The sequence below is a fragment of the Halichoeres trimaculatus genome, unplaced genomic scaffold, assembly GCF_033239565.1.
Source record: "Halichoeres trimaculatus isolate MK-OKI-2021-1 unplaced genomic scaffold, fHalTri1.1 fHalTri1_scaffold_1, whole genome shotgun sequence".
In the NCBI taxonomy this organism is placed as follows: Eukaryota; Metazoa; Chordata; class Actinopteri; order Labriformes; family Labridae; genus Halichoeres; species Halichoeres trimaculatus.
The window spans coordinates 40,711,071-40,733,003 of record NW_027437179.1 but is presented as its reverse complement, the minus strand read 5'-3'; the positions used below and the strand labels follow the sequence as shown (position 1 = coordinate 40,733,003).

The following is a 21,933-nucleotide window of genomic DNA, read 5'->3' as shown; positions in this document are numbered from 1 at the left end:
CAGTGCACATGGGGAAACATAACTGCAACAACCAGTCAACAATCTGTCAATCGTTTAATTGATCAGAAACTTTTAGATGTGACATTTATGAAAACAATGAATCAACATTTCCAGCACTAGAGTTTCTATTCACTGAGAAACTAATGGAGAGATTAGTCGACTTTCAGAATAACCACATCAGTGTACTTCATACTTCTTCAGGAACAAAACTTTTTCCTTTTAGGAAATTAAAGACACAGCAGAACATGGGAAGAACCCATTTTACAGGTGCAAAGGAAAAGGGATAGGAAAAGTAAAACCCCATGGATCACTTCGTTAGATACATTTTCTGATTTGGACCGGAGGATACTGCTACAAAGTTAGAAAATGATCTTACTACATGGTTTAGATTAGGTCTTTTCCTCTAATTTAACTCTATTCCTATCATTTCTCCCCAGATGTTGGACTCACTGTCCTCTCCTCTTACCTGAGCTCCTGTTGACGTGGCTACAGCAGACAGAGGATACGCCAACAGTGTTAGAGAGCAGGGTTGGACACGTTAAGAGGCTACAGAAGTACAGTCTTATGGTACAGTAGAAGCTTTTAAACCATGATGATTTGGACATTTTACACCGAAAGCAAATCTGGAAATCAAGTTTTTGAGTTTTTACTGTGTTCAGATTGAAGTGACCGTACTATAAGACTCAGAGCTATCCAACACTGAACAGAGAGGAGGCTACATGCTACAATCCATCTACATGAGATCTGTTGCTTATAGCCTCTGTCTGCTGTAACGATGCAACCAGGAGCTGATGATCCTCTGATGAAGATGATGAAGATGCTGTTAAAAGCCTTTAAATGAAACACAAGAGAAACACCAGCAGTTCCACACCAGACAGAAGAGGGATGACCAGAGCCAGGCAAACCAGTCAGCACTTAAAGTCTATAGTGTAAGGTTCCCAGAGAGTGGATTAAGTTTTTGGCTTCTTGTACTTTCTTTACAAAACTTAACACAAAGCACAAGGTATTCTGTGAATTGTCAGTAAATATCTGTTGATGTCAAAGATGATTTCTGTGTAAAAATATCATCCTGAGATTGATGCTAAAGAAAAAGTCACAGAGGTTCCAAAATGGAAAGTATAGATTCAAACAATGTGATTATTTGTCTTAATTAACAGGAAGAGTTCTAGCTCCACCTTCTGGGGTCCGATTGGTTGTGCTTGGCACCTCAACAGAGGGGTACCAAAACGTGGGACGGCTCATCTCGATTATTTGGGAATCTGTCCCAAGATTATTCAGTGGAAACGCCACAAAATTTGTGCTGTGCTGAGACGAACCGAGCTATTCCAATCTTAACTATTCATTTATGGCCAATCTGGGCATTTTTGAAATGGTCTGTTTTAATTTGCAAAACCCAGTTGTCCTAAACCCCCATTTTTTCACCCTGAGATAAAAAAAAAAGAAAACATATGCTTTTATCTTGGGAAAGGTATCAGGTCAGGACTAAGTATTGATCGATGGAGTAAGATTTTCAAAAGAGATGAAGGAAAATCTCTTCATTTTCTTGTATCCATGTTGTTTCCTTTAGCACCTCCCTCTGGCCAAAACATGAACTTCACACAGAGGAGACATGTTTGCCTGGCTGTGGTCACATCCAAGAGACCAGTTGCATAAAGAAGATTCAGATTCTGTGACCTGACTTTAAATTCAACTGGAAGGGTTTGACTAACGTGGACTAAGGTGGGCTTTATACAATGTTCTGATAATGCTATATTCAATGTACTGGTGTCTTTGTATGTTGATGACTCAAAAGGCTGCACACATGGTTCAAAAACCAGCACATTGGGCCAATAAGTGAACTTTCATATTTTTTTTAATCAACTTTTCAAAATGAGTGAAGCAGAGATAAAAGAGCAGATATTTGATAAAATGATAAAAAAAAAATAAAAGAATCACAATTTGATTGTTTAGCTGAACTAGAAATCTGTATTTTCGTTAAAGTCCACACCAGTGAAACCCTTTCCCGACTCTTCTGCTCTGAATCTGAGTCAATCTTTTCTTCCTGACATCAACATTTTTATGCAACTGTGCCCTGAAGCCCTTTAGCAAGGCAGGGCAGCTGGGTGTGGAGGTGTCTCCTCATGCCTCACCTGAAGGCCGGTAACAGTGAGACGGCGAGCGTCATTAGCCGGGGCGACCACGGGGACCAGGTACGGGCTGTCAGGTATGTGCTGCTCGTTGAACTTCACAGAAACCTCGTAATCACCTGGAGACCGAGCAGGGGACACAAATCAGGAGTCAGAGGGATGTTTGAACAAGTGTTTAATGTGGTGTACGCTGTGTGTGTGTGTGTGTGTGTTTTCTCTACCAGGCTCCTGGGCGATGTAAGAGACCCCACAGGATCCGTCTTTGCGGTCCTCAAAGGAAATTTCTGCCCTGCTTGGTCCTTCTACTGCGATTGCCAAACCTCCTGCACCAGCCTCCCTTGTCCAGATACTGAACTCAGCTGAAAAAAGAAGAACAAAGGTAATAAAGTATCTCCATCAGCTCATGTTGATTTAGAAAATATGTGTCAACGTCGTCACTGTTCACTGTCAGGGCTAAAAAGACATTTAAACCTCACAGGAACAGAGCACAACCATGTAACACATTCCCTTTTTTCAGGAAACCCTGAATAGACCTAAATAGTTTCTCAATATGAATATGAAAGAAAAATACCAAGTAAAGTTAGAATTTAACAAATATATACTGAAATAGATGTCACACAAAAAAAATCTAAGACTTTTGGCATCCTGGAGGCCTTGGAAGACGAGTAGAACTGAAATAAAGCCAGTCAGTGTCACAAATCGCAGAAGTCATGTTTTAGCGCCCCTCACTAAATGATCATTCTCATCACACATGTATTAAAGGTAAAGTCTGCAGGATTTCCTAAAAAATGTCAACTTCTGTAGGAATAATCCTTCTCAATTATCACTACTGGGCCTCTTTATATGTGTGTCAGTGTCTGTGTCTGCCTCAAACCCCCTCCTCAGCCTGTATGTTGATGTTTTGGTTGAGTCTTGACGTTTTTGGGCAGAGTAAGCGTGGTTTCCCTCAGCCAATCACAGCGCCCAGTGCGCAAGTGACTTTGGGTGTTGATTAGAATGTAGGAGAAGCTATCCTGTGTGGCTACGATAGCGGACGAAGCACGTTGTAAGAAAAACAGCCAAAGTGAAACAAAATGCTAAACAGGTAGAGCTTTTTCCTAAACCAGAGTAAAGCCCAGCTCCACTTTCACTTGCTCCCAGGAACTTGGAGAGCAAGAGTGAAAGCAACATGCGTTAGCTTTCTGCCAACAAGGTATGTCAAATATCCGTGATTAGCTTGTGCTAACATGCCAAGTCATTTGCATGGCCCTTGAGTCTCTCCCATGTAGAAACACGGTGCTACAGGTGGTTGCTGGGCTAGTGAGTGTGTTCATGTAGCTACAGACTGGGGTGGGTGTGTGCTGCAGCTGGCACTGAGCCAAGGGGGAGGAGCCTAGTTTGAATGATGTGTTAACTGACAAGTAACCAAAACAACCTTTAAATGCACAATCTCACAAATAAAATTGTACCATTGAAATGACAGGAGAAAGGAGTTTCAGAGCAGGAGATTCACTCCCAAAAAGTCTTTTGGGGTCAGCTGGTCAAAGTACAGTCCTGTAAACTCCATGTCAGGGTAAAGTCTGTGTGAATGTTCGTCATTGTGTGTACCTGGCTCTCCTGCCAGCGCCCCCTCCAGTCCTGGACCTCCTGCTTTCACTTTGGAGGCCCCGCCCTCTCCCAGCGGCCCCACGGTGAACTGGAAAGGACTACCAGGCACGTGCACGCCTTTGTATTTGACATTCACCCAGTGCACGCCCATCTCTGTGGGCACGAAGCGAACGCAGTAGGTGTCGTTTCCTGTAGCCACCAGCTCAGCTGGCTGACTACTTCCACTGGGGGAGATGACATCAACGGAGACTTCCTGCATGTTGATCGCTGCAAAGAGAGGATCAACTCTGGGATTTCTGTGATTTTGATGGTATCACTCGTTTTAAATACAATATGAGACATTCTCTGAAGCTCCCTCTAACTGAGCAGGACTTTGATAAAGCCAGAGTGCAAACCTTCACTACACCCTGCAGCTTTTTTAACCCCAAGGACTCTTGGGGCATCATTGACCCAAATGCCCCCTGCTGCCTTCACCCTGCCTGCCAGCACCAGACCAGAGACACCTGAGATGAGGCGCACGCGGCCCGGGGAGAGGCTCTGATCCTGGGCAACAGCGGAGGAAGCTCTGGGTCTTCCTGACCACCAGAGGGAGCAGTAGGAGCGACAGGGAGAGAGGAGCTGCCGAGAGAGGACCAGGAGGAACCAGCTCACTGGATGAAGAGGATGAGAAGAGGAAGAACAGAGGGAAGAACAGAGGGAAGGACAGAGGGAAGGACAGAGGAAAGACGAGGGACAGAAGGCAAAGAGAGGAAAAAAGAAAAGCTGAGGAGAGAGAAGAGGTTCATTAAGTATAACGAGAAGAAGAAGAAGAAGGCAAAAGAGGGAAATGTAAATATGAGATGGAACAATGAAGGAAAGAGAAAAGAAAAGATCAAGAAAGGACAAAGACACTGATACACAGACTGAAGGATTTAGCAGAAACAGAACTAGAAAAAGTTTAAGAAAGGAGAAGAAGAAGAATCCGCTTTAATGACCCAGAACGTTTCAGTTTTTCTGGATCTCAGCTCAGATTTGATCTGATGGTTTCTTGACTAACTTTTAGGAAAATCTTAATTATTGCATTTTGGCTTTGGCTCCTCAAGGATCCATGGAATTACCTGTGGTGTGCCCCAAGGCTCAATTTTAGGCCCCATACTTTTAACTGATTAGAAGTTTGACTTGTTCAGCTTATCAAGAGAAACTTTCAGATGTAGGTGGGGGAGCTCACTAAGAGTGTGTGTACCTGGTATCTTCAGACTGAGGTCACACACACTCCCCACGCTGGCGACTGATGCTGCTTTCTGTCTCCGGGTGATGCTCTCCTTGATACGACCTTCTCCTGTCACCTGGACTGTGAACGGACTTCCTGTTGACAAAGAAAAAAACTTCTAATTCAATTTTAAACCAAAGTTTTTAGAGGCTTGACCCTCATAGTAAAACACAGAACTTTAGATTTTCATGTTTTTATATTTGAATAGTTCTCATTTCAAAGATTCAGTGCTAAATCAAGAATATCTGCATAACATATCTCTCAGAGATTCCGTTTTTTTACAGTTAGGGCTAAAAACAGTGCTAATCTCGTTGACGAAGACTGTGACGAAAAATTTTCATAAATAACCTTTTTCATGGATGAAAACTAAATAAAAACTAAATAAAAAGTCAGAAATGATTACGAAGACTGTGACGAAATACAACTTTTTCACAAAAGTTAGGTTGTTTACACTATATATGACTAAAACCTGCTGATGTTTGGTCAACTAAAACTAAACCATGACTAAAAGACTTGAAACTAGACTAAGACTAAAACTCTTATGGTATTTATTCAACTAAAACTAAACTAAAAATGAAAGCCTTACGACTAAACTACACTATTTAGTGGACTAAAAAAAGACAGACTAAAAGACTCGAAACAAGAATAAGACTGAAACTCCAACGATATTTAGTCGATTGAAATAGACTCAGTCTAAAAGGTCTTAGATGACTAAAATACGACTAAAACTAAACTTTTTGTTAGTCAAAAGACTAATACAGAATCAGAAATTGCTTGTGTTGCAGAAACTGACTCTGGTAGCTCAAATTGCTTTTTTAGATTTTGGATTCTGTAAAAACAAAGTCTTGGATCGTACCTGGAACATGTTGGTCTGCAAACCGGATTGAGACAATGTAGTTTCCTGGTTCGGTTGGACAGTATGTGACTCCACAAGCCCCGTCCTCGATGTCTTCTGTCTGGATGTCGACTTTACTGGGTCCCTCTATGGACAGAGCCAGACCTCCATAACCTGAAGAGAAATACAGACACAGTGTTAAAGTGTTTGTGTTTAAGTGTTTAACAGTGTTTGTTCTCCTTGGACATTCTTCCACTCAGACACGTTATCTCAATCCATCATGAAAACTCTTTTTTATGCAGACGACATCGAACTCTACATTTCTTTCTCTCTATCTCAGCTTTAACAAATGAGAGCTCTTCATACTGACCAGCATCTCGAGTGTCGACCACAAAGTTGGCGTCTGTGAAAGTTGTTCCCCGTACGAGCCCGTCTCCGTGAGCTTTGACCTGGCTGGCGTCGCCGATCTCGGACTGGATGACCATGATGGTGACGGGACTGTTGGGGATGTGCTGGCCGTTCTTCAGGATGCTGACCTTGTGCTCTCCCACCTCCCGGGGGATGAAGGAGATACCTGAGAGGAGGAGGGATGAGAGATTTATGAACGGAGGAATGAAAAATTGAAGAGATAAAGGATCTTTGTGCTCGTGTGTTACCGATGTGGTTGTTGGCCATCCTCTTCAGCAGGCAGGGCTCATCCCGTCCAGATGGCGCCTTGATGCTGGCGGTCAGCAGGCTCAGATCGGTCTCGTTGATGTCCAGAGAGAAATCTGCAGCAGAGCCCAGTTTCACCTGAGAGCGACGCTGGTTATCCGCTGAAAAATCCAAATCCAGCACAGGAGTTAAATGAGTCAGCGAACTTAATGAAATAATTATTTTTAATATTTTTATTCTTGTTCAGGTTTTATGATTGTGTGTGCGAGTCTTACGGATGATCCTGGCAGTGAACGGGCTTCCTGCGATGTGATCCTCGTTGTACTTCACCAGGATGTTGTAGTCTCCGGGCAGAGTGGGCAGGTAGCTGACGCTGCACGTCCCGTCCTTGTTGTCCACACAGCTGATCTCTGCTTTGGACGGACCCTCGATCGCCAAGTCCAGACCGCCTGAACGGATGGCGAGACGACAAGTTTCAAACACAATCACACACTATAAACTTCCTGGTTAATGAAGAGATGTTGGACTTTGAAACGCTCCTCCTTTCATTTCCATCTTGTTTGATTTTAAGGATTGTGGATTTCTTAAAGGGATAGTTCAGTTTTTTTGAAGTGGGGTTGTATGAGCTCTATGTGACCACTAAGGTCATTAGATACAGTAGAAAGTTGTCTCCTCTCCCTCAGTAAGACACAAACTGTAATCGATGGTGACGAGGAAATAGACGCTAACAGGGACAGACGGTACCAAATTCAAAGGCTATTTTCTCTGCCTACAAGAACTCAAATCAAAAAGTAATACCACAGTTCAAGAGTATGATACATAAAATATTTTTTAAGTGCATTAAATCTTCGAAAATATGAACATTTATCTGGACCTAACTAACTGGTCATGTGTCCTTCCGGGTAATTAAGGTCCTAAATTGTCTTAAATTTACTGTAAATTTGCTGTAGGTATTAAATTTTTGGACGGTGCGTTTAATGCCGATGACAAAGCACTATGACCTGCCGTAAAACTTCTTATTGTGTGTATTTGTTTCACTAATTAAATTTCAGTTAATAGGAGAGTTAGTGGTTATTATATGTCACAAGGTACGACGGCCACGTAAGAGACGTACCGTCAGCCTCGGTCTGCGTGACTGATGCCATTTGCGGTTGTCAAAGGGAAGGATGCAGACATGGGGAAATGTAAATTCAACCCAAAATGGACGGACAAGGATTTATTTACGTGGTGGTTGGCCCCTGCTGAAAATAGCAATAACGCCATGTGCAAATAATGCAAGAAAACGTTTTCGCTGGGGACTATGGATGTCAAAGCCGTCGAGTCACACATGAAGGCAGAAAAACACCAGTGGTATGTAGTTAGCAGGACAAAGCTAATTCCTGTGTTGATTGCAGCAACACAACCTAACGTTCGCTCTGACGCCACCTCTCAGTCAGCTCTAACAAGTTTCGTTTCACCACCAGAGACCCAAAAAGCAGAGAGGTCATACAGTTGTGAGGCACAACTCTTTCAAATGTAATAAAGACACTGGTAGCATCTTTGCTGCCATGTTCCCGACTCCCAGCTTTCCAAGTCTTTTGCCTGTGGTGAAAATAAAACTGCATATATAGCTATGTATTGTATGTTGGCTCATTTCTGCATCACAATCAAAAAAAAATGGTGGAAAAAAAAGAAAACTCCAACTTTGAGTTGTGATTGTGTTTCCAGCAAATAAATTGACTTTTTCGTCAACAGAACTAAATTTCGGGGTCATTATATTTGTTTTGGTCTTAAAAATGTCTTAAAAAGCATTTAATTTAACTCTTCAAAGGGAGCAAGAACCCTGGATCTATCCTGTAGCAAACATACCTTCAGAGGCGTCGTCTGTAAAGACTGTGAACGAGGCCATCTTGTTAGCGACGCCGTAGCTCAGACCAGGACCGTAGGCCGTGACGTTAGCATTACTGGAGTGATTGACGTAGAACTGAAGAGGAGACTCTACAAAAAGCAAGTACAGAAAACTAACATCAGTATAAAAAAAAAGGTTAAAATTTTTAGTTTCTGTGACAGTCAAGCCTCAAACCTCAGTCACACTCAGAAATCCAGCTACCAGGGTCTGACATCAGAGGGAAAGCTAACGCTACAAGAGTGGATCCTGTTTTAGCAGCTGATCAATAAGCAAAGCACATCCAAAGAGTGTGTGAAAGTGTGTGTGTGCTGACCTGGGATGTGTGTGCCGTTGTATTTGATGTGCATCTCGTGCAGGCCTGCCTCAGTCGGAGAGTACTGCACTGTGACCGTCCCGTCCATGTTGTCAGAGATCAGCGGCTGAGCGGATTTACCTGAAGGCATCAAAACCTCACCTGGGACACAGAACGAGGGAGTAGACAGAGGTCAGTCCTCTTTACGGCACCGAGCTCTGCTTTTAAACGCTGCCCTGTGTCTCTGAATCTAAAGAGGAACTGGGTGAAGGTCGCCCTCACCTGTGATTTCTCCCTTCCTGAAGGAGAAAGGTATGACCATGTCAAACGGCCTGAAGCCGCTCCCGTTCACGCTGCTCCTGGTCGGATCGTATTTGTCTGATGTCACCTGGAGGACACACACACACACACACACACACTTTAGTACATCTCAAACACTTAAAAAACGTCCTGTCTGCTTCAGCCACCTTGGTTAGAAACATGCTGCTGCTGCTGCATCCAAGCCCCGCCCACACAGGGGCATCCTGGGAAATGAAGTGAGACAAAGCAAGGGGTAAAGAGACGACTCTGTGATGCAGCCGAAGCGATGAAGGATGCAACGATGAGGAAGAGCAGCGACAGAGAGAGGGGCCAAAGCAAATCCCCAAACACCTGGAACCAAAGCAGGTAATTAGTGACTCGCTGCGATCCCATTGGCTGAGAGAAAAAGGGAAGCGATGACGTGATGGAGGCAAAGCAGCCGAGCAAGAACACTTCAGGATGGAGAGAAGTTTGGTTCAGGAGCCATTCACCTGCAAGAGAGGGCAGCAGTGTGTGTGTGTGTGTGTGTGTGTGTGTGTGTGTGTGTGTGTGTGTCAGGGGTACCCAGGGCTGGAAGCCAGCTCCAGGGGGGGCAGCCTGTGTCTGATGAGACGTCTGCTCTTGAATCATGGGGACCTCATCAGTCGCCTGAGGACACAACAGTAGGGGTTAACATCTTATACACACACAAACACACACACACACACACACTCACAAAGACACACACAAACACACACACATATAGGGGACACAGCTGTGGCTTTGTGTAAATCCTCTCCTGTTGTAATCAAACAAACGACATTAAGATAATCCAAAACTTGCTCAAACTCAGATTATTTTAGATCACAGATCTCACACATAAAATCAGCAGAGACAAAAACTAAAATCAACAATGAGGAAATAAAGAAAATCAGGCGACCTCCTCGGACAACGAGAGACGTTTTGAATTATGCAGCAAAAACATGAGGGAAAGTTCATCTCCATCTCCTCCTCTAAAGGTGAAAAAGAAATTTGTTTCACCTCTTTTAAATCTCCAGTAAAAGCAGAATAGACCGCGTCTTTAACCCTTTCCTCACCATGACTTTGAAGGGACTGCGGGGGATGTTTTCTCCTCCGAAGCGAACGTAGATGACGTAGTTCCCGGGGGCCGGAGCGGTGTAGAAGATGTCAAAGGTGCCGTCTTCGTTCTCCAGCACCTCCGCCTCCACCTCGCTGCCGTCAGGCTGAACCACCACGCAGCTCACCTTCCCTTTCCCAGCTCCTTTGGCGTTCACCACCAGGCCCAGCTCCTCGCCAATGGCCACAGTCGGACCCACGCCAGGACCTGAAGGACGCGGACATCAAACACTGATGAAACCATTTTTCTCTCCTAAAAGTCTGGATGTTAAATTCTTCATCTTCACTCACCGGTGACGGTGCATTTGCTGGCGTCACCGCTTGCCGTGACTCGGACTCTGTAGGGTGATGCGGGGATGTCGTCGCCGCCGTACTTGATGACGATGGTGTACCTGCCCGTGCGGTCTGGGATGTAAGAGACCCGATAAGTACCATCGCCGTTGTCGTGGATCGTGGGCTGCTTGGGTTTACCGTCGGGGTCCTGTAGAAGAAAAGAGACGTTTGTGTGTGTCTTTCAGTTTGTGTCAGAGTTTGAAATGTGTGTGTGTGTGTGTGTGTCACTGACGGTGATGAGCACGCTCAGTTGGCCCTGCCCAGCATCCTTGGCGTCAATGTTGAACTCCACAGGGAAGCTGGCGGGGACGCCGGTGGTCAGCCCGGGGCCGCTGGCTCGCACTTTGCTGGCGTCGTGAGTCGGCAGAACCCGAAACTTGAAGGGACTGAAGCGAGGAGAGACAGTCAGGGCGAGCTCATGACATCACAAACACACAACACTGAAGTTTTCTTCATCTGTACCTGCGTGGGACGTCCTCCTCTGCGTACTTGACGGCCACAGAGTACGGACCCTCCACAGACGGCGTGTACGACACTGAGTGAGTCCCGTCACCGTTGTCTTTCACCTCCACGGGTTCTGCCATGTTTTTAGGAGCGGTGACGGCTACAGCCAGCAGTGCTACGCCTGCCTTCCTGCAGTCCACCGTGAAGGATTGTGGGATGTTGGCCCTGACTCCTGACCCCACTCCTGGACCGGATACTTTAACCTTATTGGGGTCAACCACGTCTGTCACTGGGACCTTAAAGGGACTTCCTGAAGAGGGGAAAGACGGAAATAACTGAGTGATGCCAGTGATACAAGTTATAAAAAAAACAAGAAATTACTTGGTGGCCTCAACAGTTTACAATGTATGCCATAAAAAGCGTTAAATCTTTAAAAAATATTGTTTTTTTTATCAGATTTTATGTCTGAATACTGCCTGAAGGCCACACTGTATCATTAAGGAACATCCCATTGAAATGAATTGGTTAAGGAGTCTGAACATATTTTATCCAACTTTACATGAACTATTTAACCAAAGACTTCACTTCTGTGGCTTTCAGGAAACTTTTCATTGTGGGAATAATTTGTGGAGGATATGAGCCTGTGCTCTGTAAAGAAGGATCACAAAGTTCACTCCAGTTAGACCAGAGCCTACATTTTAAATCTGAACTTTACATCAAATTTTTCCAGGTGAAAACTGCAAAAATAATAATAAAATGCAATGACCAGTTTGATTTTGAACAGTTTATAATCCTAAAGACAAAAACCAAAATGTTTTCATGGTAAATCTGTAATGGTACAGTGTTTCCTCAGGGCAATATTTGCATTTTTACAGGTTTCCTTCAGTTAATTATTTAATTTAATTAGCAAATAAAGTAAATTTAACTACAAGACATGAGGCTTTACTTTTTTATCAATATGAACCAATTTTTCTAGGCTGAGAGACACGGTAAAAAACTATTGGGTTTGGGGCGCAAATGGCCTAGCGGTCGAGGTCGCGCCCCATAGGGTACACCCTCAAGCAGGTGGCCCAGGTTGGGGTCTGTCCGATGACCTGTTTCCCATATGTCACTCCCCACTCTCACCTACTCTATCCACTGTCCTCTCCTATTGCATCAAAAGCCCCCCAAAAATAAATAAATAAATAAGTTATCGGACAATTTTGAGGAGGGAAATTGGCAGAGTTGGTTCTTGCAAGAAAGTCTGCAAAAAGGGATTCTGTATGACCTCCAGAGGGTCACATGACAAATTCAAACACTGCTATTGGTTCCTTAAGGTGTTTTCTCTTTTTTAAAAGTATTTCATGACAACTGGGATATATTGTGTGAGTGTAAAAGACCAGAAACTGGTATGATGCCTAGAGGCAACAAGGTACCATAGAGGGTTAAGCTGTTCGATGAACCAGAGTTAATCTAACATTTATCTCTGTATGAGCTTCATCACGATGGCATGGGGTCAAGTTTAAAGCTGTTTCTCGGCACAGAAGAAAATGTCCTTACATGGCTCGACCACCAACAGAGAGTTGTGTCTGAAGGGTGTCGAACAAAGAAACTCCCTGAGCATTTCCTGAAAAAGTGGATTAGAGCGACTCAAATCACATCTTGAAAACGAAAGAAGGCTCTTTGTCGGATCAACCTTGAGAGGCTGCGATGAATTTATTGTAAATAAATGGAAATACTCTGCTGAAGGAGTCTATAAATAAACATGGATCGTACTAAATAAAAAGTCTGACGTCTCACCGGGGATGTGCTCTCCTCCGTACGTGATGTTGACGTCGTAAAGTCCGGGAGTGAAAGGCGTGTACTCCACGCTGCAGCTGCCATCTTTGTTGTCTTTGCAGGACATCTTGGACTCTGATGGACCCTCCACGGTGATACCGAGACCACCGATACCTGCCCCCCTGGTAGAGCAACAACAGACCCAAACATCAGCACTGGTCTGACCTCAGAGATGAGACTCGTTAGTTTCATAGAAAGATCAAATCTGTCTGAGCTCCGTCTGAATTTATCTCTGCTCTTTGCGTCGGCATCACCTGGTGACGATGTTGAAGTTGTTTGGTTTTTCGGTCAGAGCCTTTTGGAGTCCAGGACCTGAAGCCACCACCCTGCTGGGGTCACATCCCTCAGTGACAGAAACCCTGAACGGGCTTTTTGGAACCGGCGTGTCATCGTACAAAACCTGGATGCTGTGAGCGCCTGGAAACACACACACACACACACACACACACACACACACACACACACACACACACACACACACACACCCAGAGGTGAGAGGAAGTAACATCACAGAGCCGTTACCAGCGTGATCATCCGTCCTCTTCTGGTGCGTTACCGTTCTCAAATGGCGTGTACTCCACGCCGTACGTCCCGTCGCCTTTGTCTGTGACGACACAGTCTGTCAGAGCCCCGGACGGGTTCTTCACCTCTGCCTTTATGTGGTCTCCGCCTTGGCGAGACAGAGGGCCGGTGTCCACTGTGAACTCTGTGACGGCTTCTCTGAAAACACCTGAAGGAGAGTGAAAACAGAAAGAAGCTGAAGCCTGAGAGAGATTTGATGATTCTGAAAATATCCTGGACGACGACTAAAGCTTCAATAATCACTTTATAGACTGAAATTACACGATGTTAGCAAAGAAACCTTTAGATTCCTTAAAATTAAAGTCCTCTGTGTTTCACTCCAAGGTTATTTCTGTCATTCACAAAGCTAACATCCAACACAAGATGTGATCAAATGTACGCCAGAAAAAATACTGATACTCATCAGATGGAGAAATTCCTGCCAAGATACTGCCTAATGTGTTAAAAAAACAACCTTTAGGAAACACATTCACCTCATGAAAACAAAATTTGGTTTATGAACACAGTTTGGCTTAAAGCAGAAGAAAAACTGGAAATATTTGGACTACTTTTTGAAAACTTCAAACCGCTTAATCCACAGACACATCAATAGTATTTTCAGAAGTAACATGCGTTTTAGTTGCAACACAATCAATACAGAAGAGGTGTGAAAAATATAGATACGGCAATAGCCTGTGATAAAATATTGATATTTCAACTTTTTTTTGTTTAAAATGAAAATTCTTTTTTTAGGTGAAATGGACGTACAATACATTTGCATATCCACTGTGGTAGATGGCGCTGAAGAGCTTCTCTGCTGTATGTGCCTAATAAACTGTATAATAACGCTGCGTTTTATTTGTACTCGGAACTGGGAAATCAGGAGTGGGAGTGACGTCATCTCCAAGTTCAGCGTTCCAGTTGCCAAGTCGGAAAAACTTTTCTTAACATCATTATTTCTGTGTATAAACATTGAGATATACTATATATACGACTGATTTATTGTGACAAATACTAGTCAGAACTTCTAAGATAAAAAAAGATAACAGGAGCTTAGTTACTGTTTACCCCTGAACTCAAAATTTTTCTACTGGGAACTCAGGGTGGTGTGGGTGCTCCGACTCACAAGTCAGAAAGTCCGACCTCAGGGGGGTGCGTCCCCTTTCAGAACTCGGAAATTCCAACTTTCAAGTACAAATGGAACGCAGCATATATTTAATCTCAAAGTATATTCAAAATATGTTTTCTCCGTATTCTTGGGTCACTTCTTTTAAAATCATTTAAAGTTTAATTTTTGCAATGTTTTAAACCAAAAAATAAAAATCAGTCATGTTTTGTGCAATATTAGATTTTTATGAGTAACATTGGTTTAACCAAGTGACATTTATCAGTTTCACCAACTCACCACGTCTTTCAACCAATAACTTTTTCCAACATTAGTTTAATGTCACAGTAGTTTTAGTGACAAGCTTGATAACCTTTGTATTTTCAAGTTTAAAACACTGCATCTGACTTTCTTTATTTCAAACACAATAAAGTAGAAAATCTGTTTTAGATCAAATAGTTAACTGTGAAGATTAATGGCAACATATCACAATACTGTGGTATCGTGATATTTTCTTATCATGATGTTCTCGCCAGTACTCACCTCTACTATATGGGTGACTTTTTTGTGATGGTTGGATATATGTGATAAGAAATTAATACAAATTCTTTTGGCAGCAGCAAAAAAGCTGTTTCTAGGAAATGGCTGAAACTGTAATACTGATGACTGGATTGAAATATTGTGTCAAATTTTTAATCTGGAGAAGCTGTGGTTTTTCCCCAAGGTTAAGAAAGAATCACTTTACAGAATCTGGTCCAAACAGACAGAGTATGTTAAACCTGTAAAGCCAGATTTTATCTGAATGAAGGAGTGAGGTTAACTTTTATTTTTTTTTATTTTTTTTTTATTTTGGCTTGCTCTTGATCTTTTTTTGCAATCTGTTTTACCTTTGAAATTGAATCTTTCCATGTTTTGTTGTATCTCTTAATTTACTTGAAAAAAACACTTAAAAGAGGTAAATTGTTGGAAAAATATTAAGTTTGTTCTCACCACTATGCTTGGTGAATCCTCAGTAGAATATCTGCTGATTGTAAAGCGACTGCTCTTCCTCAACAAAGAAAGAATTAAAAAAAAAAAAAAGAAAACCTCAAACCGCACCTCTCCCTTCGATTCCTGGTCCGTACACTTTGACCTTCGACGTGTCAACGGCGGGATCAGCCTTGACTTTAGCGGGGAACCCGGGGACGGCTTTGCCTCCGTACTTCAGCATCAGCGTGTACATGCCGGAGGACAGGGGGATGTAGGTCACTGTGTAGGTCCCGTCTTTGTTGTCCACCACCTCCGTCTTTGCTTTGACGCCTGAAATCAACAAGAGGGGATTAACTTTTCCGCAGAAGTGACGACAGTTCTCTCCACAAACTGAAGTTTACTCAGCAAAAGTGAGTTAGTAAGATCATTTGCTTAATCAGGAGATTGTTTCCTTTTCAAGGAACCAACTTTTTCCTAATACTGAAGAGCAATATTTCAAAAAGTGCCACTTTTTATGTTTTTTTATTAATTTTTTTACAAAGTTTGGTTGATAAGAGAACAAGAAAGTTTGCCCCAGAGTAAAACTAATCCTTAGAAACAAGAATGAAGCTGACTGAAGTGATTTTCCATTTCTTTGACAGCTCACAGTCGTTTGCCGTAAACCTTTAGCTAAAAATACGGAACGTTCATAAAAAACGAGGTCTACGATGACGGCTGGGGGTATTTAACGTGCAAGTTTTAACACTTTTTTGTTTTTTCATATCTTCTCTAAAGCATTATACTGTCCACTATACTATATATATATATATTCTGTCACTGTGGGTGTGTGTGTTTATTTTCAGCCATACTGTAATTTGTAGTGACAGACGCAGACCACAAGAGGGCATTAGCCACATTTTATAAACAATATTTGATCATTTCATTGGATTTTCTTTATTTCCCATAAGAAAAAGAAGATTTTTTTGCACCAAACCCTCAACAGCAACAGTTTTTATTTTGAAACTAACAGGAAGTGTTGAGTTTACTGCTTCATAAGTCAGAAGCAACGCTAATTCAAGATTCATATAGAGACCTGGTGACGTCTGCAGTCTATGTGAATGAAATTAAAAGAGCGGGAAAATAAAGATCATAACACTGCTTCTGTGGCGTTACCTGATCGTGGAGCAGAACCAGTGGGACTGGTTGGGGGCGTGTCCAGAGCAGCCTCCAGGCTGAGCTCTCCTGGTCCGGCCTGGGAACAGTCCACGTTGACCACACTGGTCTCTCCAACCTGCAAACACACGACGAGCCGAATCAGGCCGTGAATTTCAAACATGTTTTCCTCAAATTCAGAGTTTCAGAGATCATGATTATCCACATTACACAACTTCTCTCTTCCTCACCTTCGCCCTCTTCAGGCCCGACCCTGACGCCACCACCTTTGAGGGGTCAAAGGGCATCTGGATGTCGGCTTTGAACGGCGAGCCCGGGATGTGGACCTCCTCAAACAGGATGTTAACCAGGTAGTCTCCGGGCTCGGTGGGCAGGTAGGAGACGGAGCAGGTCCCGTCTCCGTTGTCTGAACATTCGATCTTAGCCTCTGTCGGCCCCTCCACGGTCAGACCCAGACCTCCAGTGCCGGCACCCTTTGTGTCGATGGTGAACTCTGCAGGGTTTCCTACTACGCCTCCTTTCAGACCGGGACCATACGCCTTCACCTGGAGCAGAATCGAGAGGTGATGATGAAGTTTAGTTCCACTTTAAATTATTTTCACATCTTTTGTTGATAGTTTTCAACAAACTCTGATCTTCACTCTCAACCTCACAGTTTTCTTTGGTAAGATTTCCTGATTGAATATAAGAAAATTAAAAAGTTACAAAATCAAATCTGTTTGTTCAGGTTTGTGCAAAAAATTAAGTCTGCATTAAGTTTTATTGACATAAAACTTATAGACAAACTGTTTTCTTCTTAAAACTTCACAAAAGTTTGGTGGCGTATTGCATTCGCTTGAAAAAAAAATCCTCCTGTTTTTAAAATATTATTATCTCACAAAAACAGGAATTTATTTATTGTAGAATTTCCTGTTTTTATGAGATGCTATCTCATTGCTGCTTGTTTTTGCCGCTAATCAGAGCAGAAGGGTATATACAGGTAGAGGACGCTTTTTAATGTGTGAAATTAAATAGTTACATGTTTCTTCTTGGAGATGACGATGAAAGATTTTCAGGGATTCCTTTACTTTTTAGATTCCTGCATTGATGAGATAGTATCTCATAAAGATAATTTACTTTCTTTTTTCACCAGTAGTTTCTCATAAAACCAGAAAATTCTTAAATAAATCCTGTTTTTCAGAGATAGAACTTCATAAAAACAGGAAATTCAAAACCCCCAAATCCTGTTTTTATGAGATAGTTAAGTCCTAAAAACAGGAGTATATTTTAAATTAAATAATAACAAATAATTATTATTTGTATTATTTTTTATTTATTTTTAAAATTATTATTACTATTTATTTTATTATTTCTTTTAAATTAAATTATTACTATTTATTTTTATATTATAATTATTAATTTATTAAATTATTATTAATATTTTTTACATTATTATTATTATTATTATTATTATTATTGTTGTTGTTGTTGTTGTTTTCTATAAATATTTTTGTTTATTTTATATCTTAACCTTTTCTATATTCTATCTGCATTTTTATTATTTTCTTGTTAATTATTAGCACCAACACACCAAGACAAATTCCTTGTATAAGCAAATGTACTTGGCAATTAAACTTGTCTCTGCTTCTGGTTTATTTTCACAACACACACTCCTCACTTCCATACCACCTTAAAAAGCTGTCAGTGTTACCTTGCTGGGGTCTGGGGGCAGCTGGGCCTCCACAGGGAAGGGGCTCCCTGGTACGGGGTGTCCATCGTAGGACACGTTGACGGCGTGTCCCCCCTCCTCTGTGGGGGTGTAGCGGACCAGGCTGACGCCGGGTTTCCCGCGCTGAGGCTCCACCTTACAGGGGACGGCCCGCTGACTGGGGCTCAGCTGGGCAGGGACACATGAAAACACACCAGCTCAGTGAGTCAGAGCGTGATTACTGTAATTATCTGATCATTAAGGCTTTTAATTAACATGAACACTCCAGGCAGGATTACTCACCACTGCCACCTCCAGCTGACCCTGACCTCCTGCGCTCTTTGTGTCCACCATGAACTGCTGCTCCTGATTCACCTCCACTCCTGAAACAAACAAACCCAAAGTTTGGTCAGAAACAAACAGATCTTAGTTTTTTTTCTGGTGACAACTCGTGTTTTTTTAGTTTAAATGGCAGAAATCAAAGAGTAAAACAGACGACTGACTTCCTTCCATGTTGTCCACGTTGACCTTGTTCAGATCCAGCGGAGCAGCCACATCCACCTTAAAGGGGCTCTTAGGGATGGGATCTCCTCCAAACTTCACTGAGATCGCCATCTCGCCCTTCAGACGTGTGCAGAGACAGAAACATGTGTTTAGTGTTTCCAGATTAAATTATATCAACATTTACATTTTATGTCACGGTCACAAACTGAAGTCCATCTGTAAGGTCTCACTAAGCTCCATGTGGACTGTGCACAGGGTGCTGGTCTTTTTTCTACCTGATTTCCTTCTTCTTTCCTTCCTCCCTCCTTTCCTCCCTTTCTGTTCTATTCTTTCCTTCCTTCTGTTCCTCATTCTGTGTTCCCTATTTCTTGACTCTTTTCTTTTCTTCTTCCTTTCATTCTTTACTCCCTCCTACCTCCTCCTCTTTTCTTCCTCCCCTATTCCCTTCATCCTTTCTCCCTTCCTTCTTTTTTCCCTCTTTCCTTTCATCATCCCTTACTTTCATTGCCCTTCTTTCTTAACTTTCTTCATTTCCTTCCTTTCAGCCCCCTTTCTTTCTTTCTTTCTTTCTTTCTTTCTTTCTTCCTTCCTTCCTTCCTGATTTCTTCCTTCCTTCCTTCCTCCCTCCTTTCCTCCCTTTTTCCTCCTCCATTCTTTCATTCCTTCCTTCCCATTCCTTATTCTGTGTTCCCTATTTCTTGACTCTTTTCTTTTCTTCTTCCTTTCATTCTTTACTCCCCCTACCTCCTTCTCTTTCCCTTCCTCCCCTATTCCTTTTATCCTTTCTCCCTTCCTTCCTTTCTTTTCTTATCACCCCTTACTTCCTTCCCTTTCCTTCCTTAACTTTCTTCATTTCCTTCTTAATTTTTTCCTTCATTCCTTTACTTTCTTTTCTTCCTCCTTCCTCCCCATTTACTTCCTTCCATCCTCCCTTTTCCCCATCCTTACTCATTTATTCACTCACTCCCTTCGTTCCTTCTTCCTATTCCCTTTTCTCCTTCTTGCTTTATTCCTTCTGTCTTTTCTCCACCATTTAATTAAGATGTCCTCTTTCTTCCCCAGTCCTTATTTCCCTTCTCTCCTGCTCCCTTCCTTTCTGCTTCCCTTTTCCGTCTTCCTTGCTCCTTCCTTCCCCCCTAATCCTTGCTCCCTTGATACTTCCTCTTGTCCTTCCTTTTCAAAGCAGTCGGAAATTTGAAAAACCAACCCTGATCAGATCCAGATTCTGATCTAAAAACCATCCTGACAAATTTCCCCTTATCGCCCTCTGGTGGAGAACATGTTCCTTGGTTAGAAGCAGTTTGTTGATTCTAACGCAGCATGAACATATTTGGCGTTGTGTAGTTCAGGTTTTGATGCTCATAGGTTGGAGTGTGTAGCATAAATCCCACACACACGCGTGCACACGTCGTTTAAACCCGACTCTCAGACTGTTACACAGGTTTTACTGAACCATCTGATGAACAGATGTGTCCGTTTCACAGATCCACAGATGTTCTCCTCTTTCTCTTATCACCCTTTATTCATAGTCACTCTCTACGTTCTGGCACTGCTGCGCGCTCGCCGTACCTGTTGTGCAGGTGTGTATTTGACAGTCTGGGAGTAGTCGTAGTTGTCGATGATGTCAAAGTCTTTGACGGGGGTGGAGAAGGAGACGTCCAGCGGCGCTTTACCCGCTCCTTTAGTCAGAACCGTGAAGTGAGTCGGCTTCCCGCTCTCGATTCCTGCACAGGTGGAGGACAGCCAGGTAAGAACACACACTGACACATTTTATTCATATTTTCCCTTCGTTGGAGTGTGTGTGAGTGTGTGTGTTAGTCTCACCAGCGTGGGACAGTCCAGGACCCTCGGCTTTAACTTTCGATGCATCATGGGAAGGTTCGACTTTGACGCTGAAGGGACTCTGAGGAACTTCCTGTGAGAAAAATTCACATAGAGATTTATTCGAGCGTCATATCAGATATACTTTTGTGTGTGTGTGTGTGTGTGTGTGTGTGTGTGTATACCTTATCAGTGAAGAGGACTTTCACAGTCAGTTTTCCAGCAGCAGGAGGGACGTATTTGACAGTGAACGTGTCGTTGGCGTTGGGGATGATGTCAAAGTCCACATCAGCCTCTTTATCACCGACCATGTTGGCGTCGCACTTAATTCCCACACTGACATCACCTGAACACACACACACACACACACACACACACACACACACACACAATCTTTATGTTTTGCTGTTTTTCAACACGTTTTTACATCCTGTTTAAAGTATTTTGAGCTGTGCTTTTTTGAATGGACTTAAGTGCCACAAGGGGGTGCTAGAGCGTCTTCTCACGCTTCTATTCGTCTCATTCTTCCTGTAATTAACGCCCTGTAACTCTGCTGCTTTGCCGAAAATGTAAACAATGAGCTGCCAATCACAGCACAGGAATTTAGAATATGAGACACGAAGCGCGAAAACTGTGTCAGAGGAAACAAACAGGTCAAATTCTTCAACTCCTTTCTTCTCTTTCCCTCCACAGCAGGAGTGAACAGTGAGAAAGATTCCTCAAAAAACTGGAAAAAAATGACTTCAGAAATTCATCCAGGAAAAAAAAACTAAATCATTGGGAAAAACACTCACCGACCACTTTATTAGACTCACCTGTCCAACTGCTCGTTAACACAAATTTCCAATCAGCCAATCACATGGCAGCAACTCAATTAGACACGTAGACATGGTCAAAGCGAGCATCAGAATGGAGAAGAAGGTGATTTAAGGGACTTTGAACGTGGCATGGTTGTTGGGCTGAGTATTTCAGAAACTTCTGATCTACTGGGATTTTAACCCACAACCATCTCTAGGGTTTACAGAGAATGGTCCCAAAAAGAGAAAATATCCAGAGAGCTCTGAGCTCAGAGAGTTCTGTGGGACAAAATGCCTTGTTGATGCCAGTGGTCAGAGGAGAATGGACAGACTGGTTGGAGCTGATAGAAAGGCAACAGTAACTCAAATAACCACTGGTTACAACCGAGGTCTGCAGAAGAGCATCTCTGAACACACAACACGTCCAACCTTGAGGCAGATGGGCTACAGCAGCAGAAGACCACACCGGGTGACCCTCCTGTCAGCTAAGAACAGGAAACTGAGGCTACAATTCACACAGCAACACCAAAACTGGACAATAGAAGATTGGAAAAACGTTGCCTGGTCTGATGAGTCTGGATTTCTGCTCCACATTCAGATGGTAGGGTCAGAATTTGGCCTCAACAACATGAAAGCATGGATCCATCCTGCCTTGTATCAACGGTTCAGGCTGCTGCTGCTGGTGTAATGGTGTG

At 42.8% G+C, this 21,933-nt stretch overlaps 1 protein-coding gene across 1 annotated transcript in view; it reads right to left on the bottom strand.

The window, feature by feature from the left end:
- Positions 1 to 21,933, bottom strand: part of flnba (filamin B a) — an 85,110-nt gene that overhangs the window by 4,175 nt on the left and 59,002 nt on the right. Inside the window, exons 17-43 of the mRNA XM_074669567.1 lie at positions 20,627 to 20,787; positions 20,445 to 20,535; positions 20,190 to 20,344; positions 18,620 to 18,737; positions 18,420 to 18,499; positions 18,120 to 18,305; positions 16,660 to 16,974; positions 16,430 to 16,547; positions 15,407 to 15,607; positions 13,199 to 13,372; positions 12,897 to 13,059; positions 12,604 to 12,764; positions 10,843 to 11,134; positions 10,613 to 10,766; positions 10,339 to 10,528; positions 10,008 to 10,255; positions 8,914 to 9,019; positions 8,653 to 8,793; positions 8,300 to 8,428; positions 6,727 to 6,900; positions 6,454 to 6,612; positions 6,168 to 6,371; positions 5,819 to 5,971; positions 4,936 to 5,058; positions 3,714 to 3,980; positions 2,348 to 2,485; positions 2,130 to 2,245 (exon numbers count right to left, since the gene is read on the bottom strand). Of these exons, the coding sequence (XP_074525668.1) occupies positions 2,130 to 2,245; positions 2,348 to 2,485; positions 3,714 to 3,980; positions 4,936 to 5,058; positions 5,819 to 5,971; positions 6,168 to 6,371; positions 6,454 to 6,612; positions 6,727 to 6,900; positions 8,300 to 8,428; positions 8,653 to 8,793; positions 8,914 to 9,019; positions 10,008 to 10,255; positions 10,339 to 10,528; positions 10,613 to 10,766; positions 10,843 to 11,134; positions 12,604 to 12,764; positions 12,897 to 13,059; positions 13,199 to 13,372; positions 15,407 to 15,607; positions 16,430 to 16,547; positions 16,660 to 16,974; positions 18,120 to 18,305; positions 18,420 to 18,499; positions 18,620 to 18,737; positions 20,190 to 20,344; positions 20,445 to 20,535; positions 20,627 to 20,787 (4,517 nt within the window). The remainder of the gene's footprint in view (positions 1 to 2,129; positions 2,246 to 2,347; positions 2,486 to 3,713; positions 3,981 to 4,935; positions 5,059 to 5,818; positions 5,972 to 6,167; positions 6,372 to 6,453; positions 6,613 to 6,726; positions 6,901 to 8,299; positions 8,429 to 8,652; positions 8,794 to 8,913; positions 9,020 to 10,007; positions 10,256 to 10,338; positions 10,529 to 10,612; positions 10,767 to 10,842; positions 11,135 to 12,603; positions 12,765 to 12,896; positions 13,060 to 13,198; positions 13,373 to 15,406; positions 15,608 to 16,429; positions 16,548 to 16,659; positions 16,975 to 18,119; positions 18,306 to 18,419; positions 18,500 to 18,619; positions 18,738 to 20,189; positions 20,345 to 20,444; positions 20,536 to 20,626; positions 20,788 to 21,933) is intronic.